The sequence below is a fragment of the Haliotis asinina genome, chromosome 4, assembly GCF_037392515.1.
Source record: "Haliotis asinina isolate JCU_RB_2024 chromosome 4, JCU_Hal_asi_v2, whole genome shotgun sequence".
Taxonomy (NCBI): Eukaryota; Metazoa; Mollusca; class Gastropoda; order Lepetellida; family Haliotidae; genus Haliotis; species Haliotis asinina.
This window is the reverse complement of record NC_090283.1, coordinates 10,106,726-10,121,641: the sequence shown is the minus strand read 5'-3', so window position 1 is coordinate 10,121,641 and position 14,916 is coordinate 10,106,726. Positions and strand designations below refer to the sequence as shown.

At 41.4% G+C, this 14,916-nt stretch overlaps 1 protein-coding gene across 1 annotated transcript; it reads right to left on the bottom strand.

Moving 5' to 3' along the window:
* Positions 1-1,978: 1,978 nt before the first annotated feature.
* On the bottom strand, positions 1,979-14,557 carry LOC137282240 (oxalate:formate antiporter-like). Its single transcript, XM_067813972.1, has 11 exons — positions 14,449-14,557; positions 13,325-13,514; positions 12,904-13,030; positions 11,605-11,744; positions 10,310-10,463; positions 6,814-6,902; positions 5,710-5,839; positions 5,132-5,254; positions 4,586-4,795; positions 2,476-2,575; positions 1,979-2,094 (listed from the first exon to the last, which is right to left on the bottom strand). Exons 1-11 carry the CDS (start codon positions 14,555-14,557, stop codon positions 1,979-1,981), a joined length of 1,488 nt encoding a protein of 495 aa, XP_067670073.1.
* Positions 14,558-14,916: the final 359 nt, after the last annotated feature.

The window sequence follows — 14,916 nt, the reverse complement described above, 5'->3', positions numbered from 1 at the left end:
ACTGTTAAACCAGGGATAATCTACAACGTATATACTCTATATAGACTCCCTGGTTAAACACAACTCAAGTTGCACTGGGAACGAGCCTAGTCACTGTGTGCGTTGGAGCATGACGAGGCACGCGTTAATTAGTACAAATGGTAAAGAAAGCAAGCGAGTGACCTGTCCCTGTTGTAGAGTATCCCTGACAAAACCCAACATCTCTATATATATTCTTTACGATAACAACTTATTCCAGTGTATATGATTTTGTTTGACAACAGTATATGAATCCATACTGAAACGACGCATCAAGTACAATAACAGAAGTTGTTACGCATTTTTCTGTACACACAACGAGCCTTCAGCGTATCAGCGAATCGTAAGCCGTCGTCACACTTGACTGGGTTCGGTCTCCCGAGGGCTTCGTTTCGAGGAAAATAAGCCCAAGTACTAAATACTGCACTTTTGAATCGCGACTGTACGCTTATAATTTTGTTTATTTTTTTTCAAATACAAGCAGCGATGTATATTATACGTCATGAATAAGTGATAATTGTGTTTTAATTATGTTTGATTTTTTGGTTGCATGTTACCTTTAAAGTATAAAAGAGAGGTAAAACAGAACGCTCTCGAAGACTGTGTCACTTAACGAAAGATGAACATTAAGCCATTTTTTAGGGGAAATCAGAGAAATCTAGGACATTAAAAGCAGAACTCTCGTGTCCATCAGATTTTGGAAACATCACTGTCGCATTTCAAAACCAAATATTATAAAACAATTCATGCAGTGGCAATTAGTTTTGTTATTTTAGCAATGTTCCACTGATAATTAAACACTCATGATTCATAAACACGTGCTCATCACGTGGGCCGGGTGGAATAACTGAAAGCAGAATCGATTGTATGATTCCGGCTACAGGATGAACACTTGGCTCAGAATCACTTCCATATTGTTTGTTAAAGTCAGCCATACGCCAGGTTTATAACTGTATGCTATTGCCCTAGACGTATTCACACAACTCCGGGAACCTGGGTAGGGAAATCATGCCACTAATCCTACGGCGTGGATGTTGGTCATGATATCAACCACTGGTTTGTCTGGGCGTTGTTGTAACAGGTAGCCGTTATAAGCCTGGGATATGGCTGAACATCATTTCTCTCATGTCACGTGTCTGGGGTGCCAATTTAATTGTTGCCGTGTTTGTTTCTGTGCTTCGTGTTTTCCTGAAGAAAGGAACATGACTGAGCAACTGACAAAATTAAAAGTATTCTTTTGGATAGTTCATAACTTTTAAAAATATTCTTTGAATGTTGCACAGATATTTTGATAGTGGCACGAATGTTACTGTTGGTGCACCTGCGCCCAAACCCACTTTCGGCGAATGTAGCCCACTGCACTGAGCATTACTGAAGATAAAGGTGGAGGAAGGAGGTCTGACATTACTCCTTTGCATCAGTTCACAATCATGTACATTCAGTGTGTGATTTGCAAACACTAGACGTTAACCACACGTCTAAATTAACATTTCACAGCAAACACCGTTTACGCCTTTCTTAGTAATATTCCAGTAAGATAAGGGTGGGTCAGACCAGGAGTGGGCTGCACATATTGTACCCACATGGGGAATCGAACCCGGGTCTTCGGCGTGACGAGCTAACACTTTAAATACTAGGCTATCCCGGGGTCACGAAGAGAAAGAAAGGTGTGTTTGTTTCAGATATAGCTGCACGGAATAGGACGTTGTCATCAATATTTATCAATATCACTAATAACATATCTATAAATCTTTTCACTGTCAGTTGTTTCACAACAAAGCAAACTGACAGCTCACAGATACCGATTTGTTTTATTTGGGCTTAAAATGGAACATGACATCTGCGCTTCAACAGGTTCCAGCTACTGTGAGCATTGTGATAAAACGCTATTATTTCCAAAAGAGCACAATGCATTGTCAGTTCCTTGAATTTCCTCCCGACTGTTGTTCAGTTTCACGTTTTATAGACGGGTATCCACAGACTTGTTTGTTTTCTCGACGTGTTTGTTTCTGTACTGTTTATCCTTCCTCTCGGCCAGTCGGTACTGTACAAGCATTCCACAGCACAAACAGAAACCTGCCAAAACGAATAAGTACAATGCCTACTTGAAAAAAATTCATGTTATTTGTACGGCAGGAAGTTTTAGGATGGCAACAATGTGTGTGTGTGCGTGCGCACGCGTGTTTGTGTGAGTGTGCCTGCGTATGTGTGTGTGTGTGCGTGCGTGCGTTTGCGCTAGTGGGGTCGGTTGGTCAGGCTTGATGACTGGGCTCATGCCTGGTATCGTAACCCAAAAGCATACATCGACGCCTGTAACGTCACTGGATTATCTGGTCCAGACTCGATTATTTGCAAATCACGGTCATATAGCTAAAATTTTGTGAGTGCGGGATTACAGTAACAAGCACAAAACTTATCCCCTTAATCTCTAACCCCTGTGAGTATAACTGTACGTACTGAACATGATCCCTCCGGCGCCTATGTACAGTATTCCTTGCCATCCGATAGCAGATTTCAGTTGTGACGTCAGGAGCGCACCAGCAAGCTGAACTACTATCTGGAACAGGAACGTATAGTTTTGTGGCCAAATATTGCTTTTGCTGTCCATTTCTGAGGCAACATTCTTGAGACAAAACCTCCCAGGATATAAATGTTAAGCAACTAAATACGGCAAGCCCGTACACTTTGTTGTGACTACAACCGTGAAATGTTGGAAGCTGCTTTGACCATAACAGTCACTCAGTCATTTGTTTACACACCTCCCACGAGAAGGTATATCCTTGTAAATAAATATCGATTTTTCTCCACTTTCTGAGGTAATTGTTTTGGATAACATCTCAGAACCAACCAGAATATCATTTTGTGGGCGCCAAATTCAGCATAACGGAATTTGGCAATAAGATACAGTTTGTTGTGCCTGTACCTGTGAAATATTGGAAAGAGTTCTCAACGAAACAGTCACTGACACTGACGCTGTCATATATCAACATACATGGTTGAGCTTGTTCTGAACTGATATCTGAGCTTAACGACAATCGCAAGTGAAAGCGTGGAATTACGACAATCCAAGCACAGAACGGTGTGTGGATCAAGGTGTCCGCCCTATGGTCAAGGGACACACACGAAGGTGGACACTCCTGAATATTCAGCCGTACTCAACCGCACACGGGACACTCTTGACTCACAATATGTATATACTTGTGGTACTCACGATGCATGTTATATTGAACATTCCAGCGAATTATTATCAAAATCTTCATTAGGTATGAATGCAACGGCACCTATACATATTAATATATATGTTCTAAAAAATCTTTAAAAAGATCATTTACTTGTCTACCTGCATAGATTATCTCACACCCCATTGATAAATATTAGTAGGAAATATATGTATTGCTGGACTGCATTTTAAAACACAAAACAAGATAACACCTATTTATCTTTTTTGAACGTTTCTCTCATTGTGTATGCATAATAGGTAAAACGGTTTTGTTTTAGGATTTTGGGAAATGACTTATATTAACTTGAAAAGTTGTAGGTAAAAAATCTACACCTTAGTTCTTTATAAGCTGGACATTTCAACAAATAGTGGTATTCGTCTTCTAAATCTACATTATGTAGAGGACACCTTTTTAAGATACATCAATATATTGCCACCTTCCTACCTTACTTATTCTTTACACGTAAGACACCAGCTCTGCATACTTTACGGAATGTACATTCCAGATTTGAAGACAGATACCCCTCTGGCCCAAGACGACTATTATATTCAGTTTAAAACTTTTAACGTGAACTGTTTTCAAGAGTCCATTCTTGGTAAAATATATTGATCAAGCGTTTTATATAAATGTGATTAAATGCTCGCGAGTACCTACAGCTTGTGAAATCCAGACAAATCCAAAACCGTGTGAGCAAAATATATGACGGATCGCGGACGCCCATGTGAGGTACCCTCCAGTATCTACGTAATACGTAATATTATCTTGTATACAACATATGCCTTTTTCCTTATTCGTCCATCATGTATTGTCGTCAACTTAAGCCAATATTTCATCGATCGAACGTAGGAAGCAATATAAACTGGAAACCGTCCACATTCTCCTTGTACTGTTGCATTTGGAGTCGGTGGAGACCGACACTTAAAACCATTTCACATGCTTGTAAGTGAATTTTAGCAAACATACATATTTAACACCCGTTTGGAGAAACTACACTTAATGCAGCATTCTTGTGTTCTGTCAAAACATGTATTTGCACACCTGCACCTTTGAAAATACCGTTTCAGGTTCTAATTTGAAATAGCCGACACTCTTCGTCAGTGTTTTCTTTCCGAAATATAAGAGCTGTAGTCTTGGACTGTGTATAGAGACTAGATAGTGTTCTTGCTGCTGGCGAAAAACGAGATGTTCTAAACTGAAATTATGAGACTGTATATGTCTTTTGTGCGGCAATGTGTGATGAAACAAATTTCGGCAATGTCTATACTCAGATTGGATTTGGTTTCACCAGCATGACTGTCTTAATGTAAATGGCAATGGAGAATATAGAGAATATGTCGTAAACTCACCATGCTGGTGAAGAGCAGGCCGTAGTTGACGCTGTAGTACTTCTGACCATACAGGGAGACTGTCAGAGACATCATTAGAGCGTAGAAGCCTGAGAATGTACCGTAGATCAGACATAGCCAAATCATCACCATCACTTTCTCGCCATATTCACACAAGGTGAAGGTCGCTCCTGCTGTTCCAAACACCCCGATGACAATGGTGAGTGCTTCCTGTGTGAGGGATATTCAGGCGATTACCATAAATCATTCATCAATGATTATCTCATATGCAGGAAAATAATTTGTAGTCATTCCCTGATGAATATGAGAAATTTATGTCCATCATTAACACATGAAGATTGTTCTCTTAAGGAAAATGAAATATTATAACTTGTCACTTCAAACTGTATCATCTGACACAAGGTTTTCATTTATCTCGACAGCGAATGTTGTAGATTCAAATGCAGGGACATGCATTCACCTACAAGTTGCTAACTTTATTTAATTAAGTTTAACTCCCCCCACCCCCTCTTTCCCCTACCCTTCCCTAAACTCCTCTGGACGTACCCTGTAGCCAATCTTGTCCCCTACGGCTCCCCAGAACGGTCGTCCCAGAGCATTAAAGGCCGATCCGACAGAACCAGCCAGAGCCAGAAAGTGGTCATCTTTGATGAAAGTCTGGGAAAATGTCTGAAACAAAACAAACATGCAATGAGCTATACCCTTTCCCTTTCAAATCGATCTTGTTTTAACATTATATTTTGTGGTATTCTTCAGTTTCTGGAAGTCTTTCCACAAACATGCGCACGCAGTCACGCCCATACATACAACTATTATAAGAGAAGAAGAGAAGTACCATGGCTGTCTAACGACGATCCTGAACAAAACTAGTTTATAAGACACAATACATGCATCCTGATTTAATTGTAAGGTTGTTTTTACAAGTATAAAGCTGTCGTAATCAGTATATTCAGATTTGGGGCGGCTAGTCGGTGCATGAATTGTCCACCTTAGGCGTTTCAGGATCCTTTGTATGACAATCTGCCTTAATAATGACCATATTGCCCTGCTTTGGGGATTATGAAGTCCAGGGCTAGAATTCTATACAAATCGTTGTAAAACTCCACTCACTCACTTACTCTTACCTTGTAAAAGTTCGTCACAAAGAATATACCAAGCACCACACAGCCGTAGATGACCCATAGCATGTAGAACAGCTTCGACCGAAGTACCTGGCGTGGAGTGTAGTTGCCGTTGTCGTCATCAGTGTCACCGCTGGGAACAGCCATGCAAAGGTTGTTTAGTCAACTGACGTTCATATCTCAATTGGCAGTTACGTAATACAGTTACTAACATGCGGTGTTCAGTTCCTTGATTAAAATGATGTATGGGATCCTGTTTTTGACTTGCAGCATATGTTCGCATGATATTAACAGTTAAAAACAATTATTGACGTGTCTCTGCATGTGTTTATGTCCGCTGTCACCGGCGAAGCAAGATACTCTCATCTTTTTTCGAGAACCCCGCATAGATGTCTTATCAATATCCATCTGAATGTACTAATAATTCAGTCGAAAATGACTGAAAATTTTGTTCATAGAGATGTCTCATGAATAAGCAAAAGACAAGTATTACAATGTACATAGATGTTATTTATCCGGTAGTTGTTTGATTCAAAAAGGTCAAGGGGTGTGCGTGTTTTGTGTATTGTGGTGTGTGTGTTTTGTGTGTGTTGTGTTGTGTTGTGTTGTGTTGTGTTGTGTGTGTGTGTGTGTGTGTGTGTGTGTGTGTGATTTGAAGGCAGTAACCCTTAGACTGTGTTAGAGCTATAATCAAAGTAGATGGCGCTACCCGAAAGATTTATTCAGACCTATTAAACTACACACTAAATCAACTAAACTGTCATCCATCGGTAAGTTCAATGAATACATATCTCTTATATTTTAAAGTAAAGCTGAACCAAATTGATTTTGTTATTTCATAATGCATCCTTTTCATGAAACCGTTAATCAAATTGCTTTTGGGAATAATTATCCAGCCATTTCAAACTATGCTGGGTGGTGGGTTAGTCTAATGGTCACGCCGAAGACCCGACATCGATTCCCCACATGGATACAAAGTGTGAAGCCTTAGTGTCCACCGCTGCTTGAATTGTGCCAAAAGCGGCGTAAAAGTATATTCTTCCAACAATGATACATTTCAACTTGATTCAGACTTGAAGATCTGACGTCCATGATAAACAAAGTCACCTGTCTGTGCTGGATACTATGTCGAGACCTTCTTTCATCTTTTCTTCCGGCATCCTCTCTTGCTCTGGACTCTTTTCCACGTTGTCTTCCTGTATGGTCAAATCGTCACAGTACAATGTTAAACATTAAGGTTTTGGTGTCCAAGTTATTACCACCTTTAAAATTAACACAAGAATTACCATTGCGACATATGAATCGAGTCTGAAAGATGTTCGGTCCTGAAGCCATTAACACTTGTAATGGGTTACTGTGCCACACCTTGAAAAAAACTCGGCATCAACGAAAATTACAATTATTACCCAGTTTTACATGCAGGAAATGGAACATTTGTGTCTAAATATTGGAATCACTATTATTTTTCAACTGTACAGAGAATATCCTTTCATTTGATGGTGAATATGTTTGAAAAACGAAAATTTACTCTTCAAAAAAGTAGGGGAACCTGAACTTTGAAGTTAGAAAGAAAACTCATCGAGGAACGTTACAATGACATTCGTCTTGTGTACGCAGCATCATTTCACGTTATCATCACAAGCAAACACAATGCATGGGAAGCACGTGCACAACGTGGGAGCCTTCTACAAGTGCATGGGGTGTGTCATAATGAATCTTGTTTTGCAGGCAGGCCGATACATCACTGTAGACCATTTTTGACGATAATTTTCTTGCATCTGTGCATGGTCAGGGTTTTCAGGGTCAAATCACACACTACTGACTGAAAAGTGTAAACCTGAAATGTTCATGTCATACTCCAGTCACCTAAAAAAGGGGGATAACTGAACAAACAGCTTTGCTTTGAATGAAATCTATGTGGTGCATTCGCAACTACTCGTGTCATTCCGCCAAGCAGGATGGCGTCTCGTACCCCTCTCGTGGCCATGTTTACGACCGGGTCCTGTCTAAGCGCAAACGGGGATGGAGATGAAAATAGTCTAGTACTATTATCTACGAATGCTAACTTTGAATTTCCAAACATTTCTCTTAGAATATCTGCATCCCGTGGGCAAAATAGCAATACGGTCATTCCATTTGCAAATATGTTTCAGTGTTGAAAGTTGTTCATCTTTTAGAATCAAAGTTTATGTTTAAATTGTGCTTTGTATAGTGTAGCGAAGTTTCAAAGTTCAACGGTTCCGCCAATTTCATGCGTTTTACTACGCCCGATTTGATTGGTTTGCCACGATTCTTGGCAATAATGGTGTACGAGAGGGGTACGAGTGTTCTTGTAGGTCACGGAAAGAGACGAGTAGTTACGAATGCTATGTGGTGATGCATTCTCAAAACATCCACCGTTCTTGTATCAGCATTGATTCAATGCCATATATCTCCCAATTTCGACAATCGTACATTGAAAGTACAGTTGTCCTACTCTTTTTAAGAGTACATATATGCAAACTTATTATTTTAGTGTTTTTGCCCCTAAATCCGGTTTCATGAAATGAGTTCACATAAACATTCCCAAATCATGCTTATTATTATTGTATAGGCCTTCGGCTTAAATTTGGTACATCAATTTTGTATACCTTTCAATTTGATCAAATCTGTATATATCACAGCCACCCTCAAATGGGTTTGTTTCCGACCCTAAGTTGTTTTAGTGTATCACTGCCCTCCATGTGTTTACAGTATATTACTACCATTGTAGTACCTCAATGTATGTATATGTCTTCTCAGCATTGTTTTGTCACCCGTGAAGGTCTACCCGGGGTAGAATAGGCCTTCAGCAACCCATGCTTACCATAAAAGGCGACTAAGCTTGTCGTAAGAGCCGACTAATGGGATCGGGTGGTCAGGCTCGCTGACTTGGTTGACACATGTCATCGCTTCCCAATTGCGAGGATTGGTGCTCATGTTGTTGATCACTGGATTGTCTGGTCCAGACTCGATTATTTACAGACCGCCGCCATATAGCTGGAATATTGCTGTGTGCGGCGTAAAACTAAACTCACTCAGTATTATTATGTTTTACAGACTGAAATAAATATGCAGCAGAGAGGGTCCGGTTGATAGTGGAACAGACAGACGCGTAAGGTTCATCATCAGTTCAGGGCTCTTGCCCTCTCTAGGCGCAGCCGCACCAACACGATATGTCACGCCACGAAATGGAAATAATACTGGTGTTTTATTTTTTACCAATCAGAAAGCAGATCGTCGTTGGTGCAAGCCTATTGAGGGTGAAGGACAAACATGGTGGACTCACTCGATACCGCTAATTTCCCAATAAAGTCGTGTATTACAGGTAAAAGAACAACCCATTTTCATTTGAGAGCTTGTAGAACGAATATCTAACGATTACGGAAAGGTCATGTTTTTTCGCCGATCGGGTGTTTTAAGTGAAGTACGCAGCATTCCTTCTCAGAGAGGGGATGATTTTCGTAGGCAGTTTTTTGGCGTACAAATGAAAAAATTGTCTTTTCCTGAGTTCAAACATAGTGCACCGATTTTGATGATTTTGGATTTATTCGAAAGGGAATTTATCTGGTTTTATTTCGGTAAGAAGTGCGGCTGTACATTCCCAGCCAGAATTCGCCCATAATCGAGAGTGTGGTGTTTGACAACTTTGTGCGCCTTACATCCCTTTCCTTCTTTATATGTATATGCATATCAGTGTACGCTTGTTGGGTCCAGGACGTATTATTTTGAGCAATACAAGCCCCTGTGTATGGGCCTATTCCACATAAGATTAAAGCTGTCATTTTCCATGACACCGCGGACATGTTCTGGGTCGTACCATGGATGGACCTCGGAGTCAAAGCCACGAGCATGGCGGAGACGGTGTTTCTGTTCCACACATTGCATGTAAACACGATGCATACTCTTTTCAGAAAGTTTCTCCACAAGTGACCGACTAAGGGCAGACTTGGTGAAGGACTTCACTTGTGTTACTGTCATGGCTGTACCGTCCAGCAGTGCATCGCCATAAACAAAATCAACCTTAAATTTCAGATTCTGTCCAACAACCCTGGCATGCTTAAACTAGCTGTGGCATTCCTTGCTTTCACGCATCATCAGAGGATCATCCGATAAATAAATATGTTCAAAATTACTCACTGAACCTCTATCATGAAGAGCCTCCACGTTAATCAAAACCCGACCTCCGAGATTGATGAACATGGGTTCAGGGCTCGTGGAATATAAACAAACACTGAGGATACATCAACCCATAGGCCCCGGGGAACCAGTGAGCAACGCATTTATCATATCGAACACCTCAACAATGCACTAATATAAACCTTTTTTAGCCATCGCTAGATTTTGCAGACAACACGAAAAAGAGATTTAGAGTTATCTTTCGCCCATCGATTTGCATTCGCAAAACATCGGTAATTTCCGAACATCATGTGTGATTCAACGTTATTCGAGATAAAGTATTACTACCACGAAGTACCAAATGAGTTGGGCATTCGCAGCAGGGTACACTGAAATATTATTATATGCCTTTCAAAGATTTAAAATACATACAGTAATACGCTCGTTATTCTTTCCTTTTGGTTACTGTTTGGTGCCGAGAGGTACAAACCTGTGTGGCCGTGTCTGTGGGCGTGGCTACGAGGAAGATGACGGCGAGGATCTGCATGGCTGTGTAGACCCCGCCCAGCAAGAGGAAGCAGTATGGTACCCTGTCTAGAAGGGAGCTTTGTGTGAAGTACCTAGACAGTTGGACACAATAAGTATCAATGTGGAATAATTCAAACAGTCTGTTAGGTAAGGTTCTCGAAGACACGTGCCTCAAATGGTATTCTAAACGGTTATGTCCCAAAACTTAGCCTTATCTTAGACACTAATGACGAGAACTAATTAAGACCACGCCCATGACTGAAATGCAACGGTCGTACTTGGTGTTCCCTGCTGGGTAGACCAAGCATGTACTGATAGAACTAGGTAGGTATACCCGCCCCAATACACCTTTAGATAGGTAAATTTGTAAATTCTGTTGCAGTAAATCAGTTGCAGATGATTCCACTGGACTGATCCATTAAGAGAAATATGTTGCAGTTATAGGACTGGTTGTCACCGAACTAAACATATCGTTGTTTTAAACTGTCTCTGATAAGCTGTCTAAGGTTTGGGAGGCTACCTGCTATACTACCAGCGGTATATCAAAGAAAATTTACTGACCCGATCTCAAGGCAAACTCATTAACTCTCGGTACACCAGTAATGTTTTTAATGGTTTTGTCTACAAATGTTGAGATTACAAAATGCCCTTAAGAAAGTGGTAACATGTGTTATGTTTGGGATTACACTTTCTGCGTACAGATTCTTGTACTTTTGTTAGGTTTAGTCGCGACAAATGGAAGTCGGAAGCCTGGTAGTCTAGACTGCGGATTTGTTTACCCCTCTGATAAGTGAAAGTTGATATTTGGAAGTCGCGGTGACTGAGAGAGTGAGACGGTTGACTTTATGTGGTGACAGTTAGGTACCTAACTCCGAGGGTGTAGGTTCGAATCCCGTATGGGACTCAACCCAACAATAGAGCTTAACAAAGAACGCGTGATCTCAAATATAACATGTTTTACGAATGGTTTGATTTTAGAGTTATACTGTATCCTGACTTAACGTGACATAACCGTTTAGAATTATGCCAGTGTCACCTGAAAGAGAGATCACGGTCTGACATAACATAGCGGGATGATGAACCCGTTCAGTCTACGGCATCAGGAGGGTGGAAGGGTTAATGCTGGGACAAATAGGTAAGCATGAACTCCGCGTCACCCACCACATCAAATCCCCGTTGCAGGTGAAACTACTTTGAAAAACGCGGTTTGACGAGCAGTGAATAATCGCTTACAAGTCATCTTCGATTGTTTCATCAGGGGCAAAGTTGTCAGGGTTGATGAAGGCTGTGACCACCTGGCTGAACACAAAGGTTCCAAACCCGAGTCCACAGGTAATGATGCCTGTCACGAGACCTGATCTTTTGGGAAACCACTGAAAAAGAGGAAGGTTGTATAGTATAGATGGATACTTCCGGTTATCATCAATCACTAACTATCCAGCACTAACTAACCACCATATTCCAGTCTGCAGTCAGGGTCGACTGTGTTGTAGACAAACCAGTGGTGATGTAAACAGGGTGCATTCCCTCGGGTACCGTAATCATCTAAAGCCTATATGAATGCATTTGATCAACCCAAACACCTTAAAGGCATACGGTAATCCTGGCACACAATCAACCCTGTCACCATGAAGGCACTTGATCAACCCAGTCACTTTACAGGCATGCGATCATAAAGGCACACAATCAACCCTGTCACCATGAAGGCACTTGATCAAGCCAATCACTTTACAGGCATGCAATCATCCTGGCACACAATCAACCCTGTCACCATGAAAGCACTTGATCAAGCGAGTCACTTTGCAGGCATGCAATCATCCTGGCACACAATCAACCCTGTCACCATGAAGGCACTTGATCAAGCCAATCACTTTACAGGCATGCAATCATCCTGGCACACAATCAACCCTGTCACCATGAAGGCACTTGATCAAGCCAGTCACTTTACAGGCATGCGATCATAAAGGCACACAATCAACCCTGTCACCATGAAGGCACTTGATCAAGCCAGTCACTTTACAGGCATGCGATCATAAAGGCACACAATCAACCCTGTCACCATGAAGGCACTTGATCAACCCAGTCACCATGAAGGCACTTGATCAAGCGAGTCACTTTACAGGCATGCGATCATAAAGGCACACAATCAACCCTGTCACCATGAAGGCACTTGATCAAGCCAGTCACTTTACAGGCATGTGATCATAAAGGCACACAATCAACCCTGTCACCATGAAGGCACTTGATCAACCCAGTCACCATGAACGCACACAGTTAATTCAGTCACCATGAAGGCACGCAATGATCCAGGTCAGGGCACACAGTCAGCGCAGTCAACATGAAGGCACATGATCAACCCAATCATCACGATGGTATGCAATGAACCCAGTCACCATGGTGGCATGCAGTGTACTGGCTGCGGTATATAAATATCCTTTAGTGACAATAAATAATATGGTTTCACGTCCGGGACATTGTTGACAACAACGGATCTATCGCTCTCTACTCAACGCCCTCACACGCCCTTCCTACCTTGAGGGCACATTTCACAGCTCCAGGGTACGCCATACTGGTTCCAGCGCCACCGATGACGCCATAGGTCAAGGCCGTCAAGAGGAGAGAATGCTGCATAGTGAAGTAAGTGAGGACCATTCCGGAACTGGAACAGTACATTACGTATTGCTGTAACATGGACAATTTGTTACGGTTTGTTTACGGCTTGTCTGTTTCATGTGGAGGACATGGTCCCAACTGATAATGTTTCAGCCGTTCACAACAATGCATGCTCACTAACATAAGAAAGAGGGCGAACAGGGTTTCAACCCACAATGATACTTCTATACAATACAGCTCTATACAGCGTATTCAGTCGCTATAATGACTGAGACAGTCTAGTTCTCTAAATAGTTCTGATGTTTATTGTTTAATATTTACAATATTTCTGGAAGAATACCTGAAGATCAGTCCACCAATCAACGTACAGATCCTGGGGGTCAGTTTCTGTTCTATCCAGCCTAAGATGGGCATAAAACATGCCATGGACAAATAGTTTGCTGTAGAGATCCAAACAGTTTCTGAGTACGTAGCATCAGTTGACCCACTTCTGGCGCGCAGGTATGACGTCAGATATGGAGTCATGTTGCCTGGAAACAAGGGAAGTAATCGTGTATGTACGGACGGAAAGAAAATAAGTGAACGTGTCATTGCGAATAGAAGGAATGTTCTCCCATATATTTCACAGTTTATGTTGAAGAACATTATTCTCTTTGGTTAGAAATTAATTTTTCAATGTGAAAACACACAGATGTGGTATGGCACACAGATTCTAACACCGTAGAGTATTTGAATAATCCACTCCACTGATGGCAGTTCTGCATAATTGTGTGAATTCGGGTGTATCGGTGTATGATTTCGTATATGTTGTGCTCTGTACGCAAATGTTCTGGTGCGTATCCTGCTGTCAGTAAAGGTTCTGGTGTATGTTTTCCTCTATCAGTGAAGGCTTGGTACATGTTCTGCTCTGTCAGTGAAGGTTTGGTACATGTTCTGCTCTGTCAGAGAAGGTTTGGTACATGTCCTACTTTATCAGTGAAGGTTTGGTACATGTCCTGCTTTATCAGTGAAGGTTTGGTACATGTTCTGCTCCCTCACTGAAGGTTTGGTACATGTCCTACTTTATCAGTGAAGGCTTGGTACATGTCCTGCTCTGTCAGTGAAGGTTTGGTACATGTTCTGCTCTGTCAGTGAAGGTTTGGTACATGTTCTGCTCTATCAGTGAAGGTTTGGTACATGTTCTGCTCTGTCAGAGAAGGTTTGGTACATGTCCTGCTCTATCAGTGAAGGTTTGGTATGTGGGCTTCTCTGTAAGGAAAGGTTCTGGCCCATGGACATCCTTTAGTGAAGGTTTGGTTTTGTTTCTTGTCCCTGTGGCCTGCTCTATAGATGTGCTGTTCTGTAATATAATTCTATGTTCCTGTTGATTTGGACAAACGGTAGTTTACCGTTCATAGTTTAGTTCAACCAATACAAACCATGATTTCAATATTGGACAAATAGTGACAGAGAGCACCAACCTACCAAAGATGTATCCGGTGTTGAGAGTGGTATGAATCAGGAAGCCGCCAATCACAGTCAGCATTCCGCGGACAGGCCATGTGCGCAGACGCGACAGGATGTTCGTCACCATTGTGGGCATACTTGGTCTTACTGTGATATGTAAGAAAATGGAAACAAGACATATAACTTGGAAAATAGATGGTAGATATCCAATTGAAGTCTAAATTCAATAACATAGAGTTACACTAACATTTACTTTACTTTACCTTTTCATACTGAAAGGCGCCATGTATATTTCCACGAAATAACTCGACTCTGACCTAGCAAATACGCAACAGCTTATGAACAGGGCATGAACTGATAAAACATCACCCAGACCACAGGGCTGGTTAGATGTACAACTTGCCAGCAGTGACCAAAACGTACCTACCAACAAAACATTTTCAAATATATTTGTTTAAATTTTAACCCAATAGTAGGGAACATGAC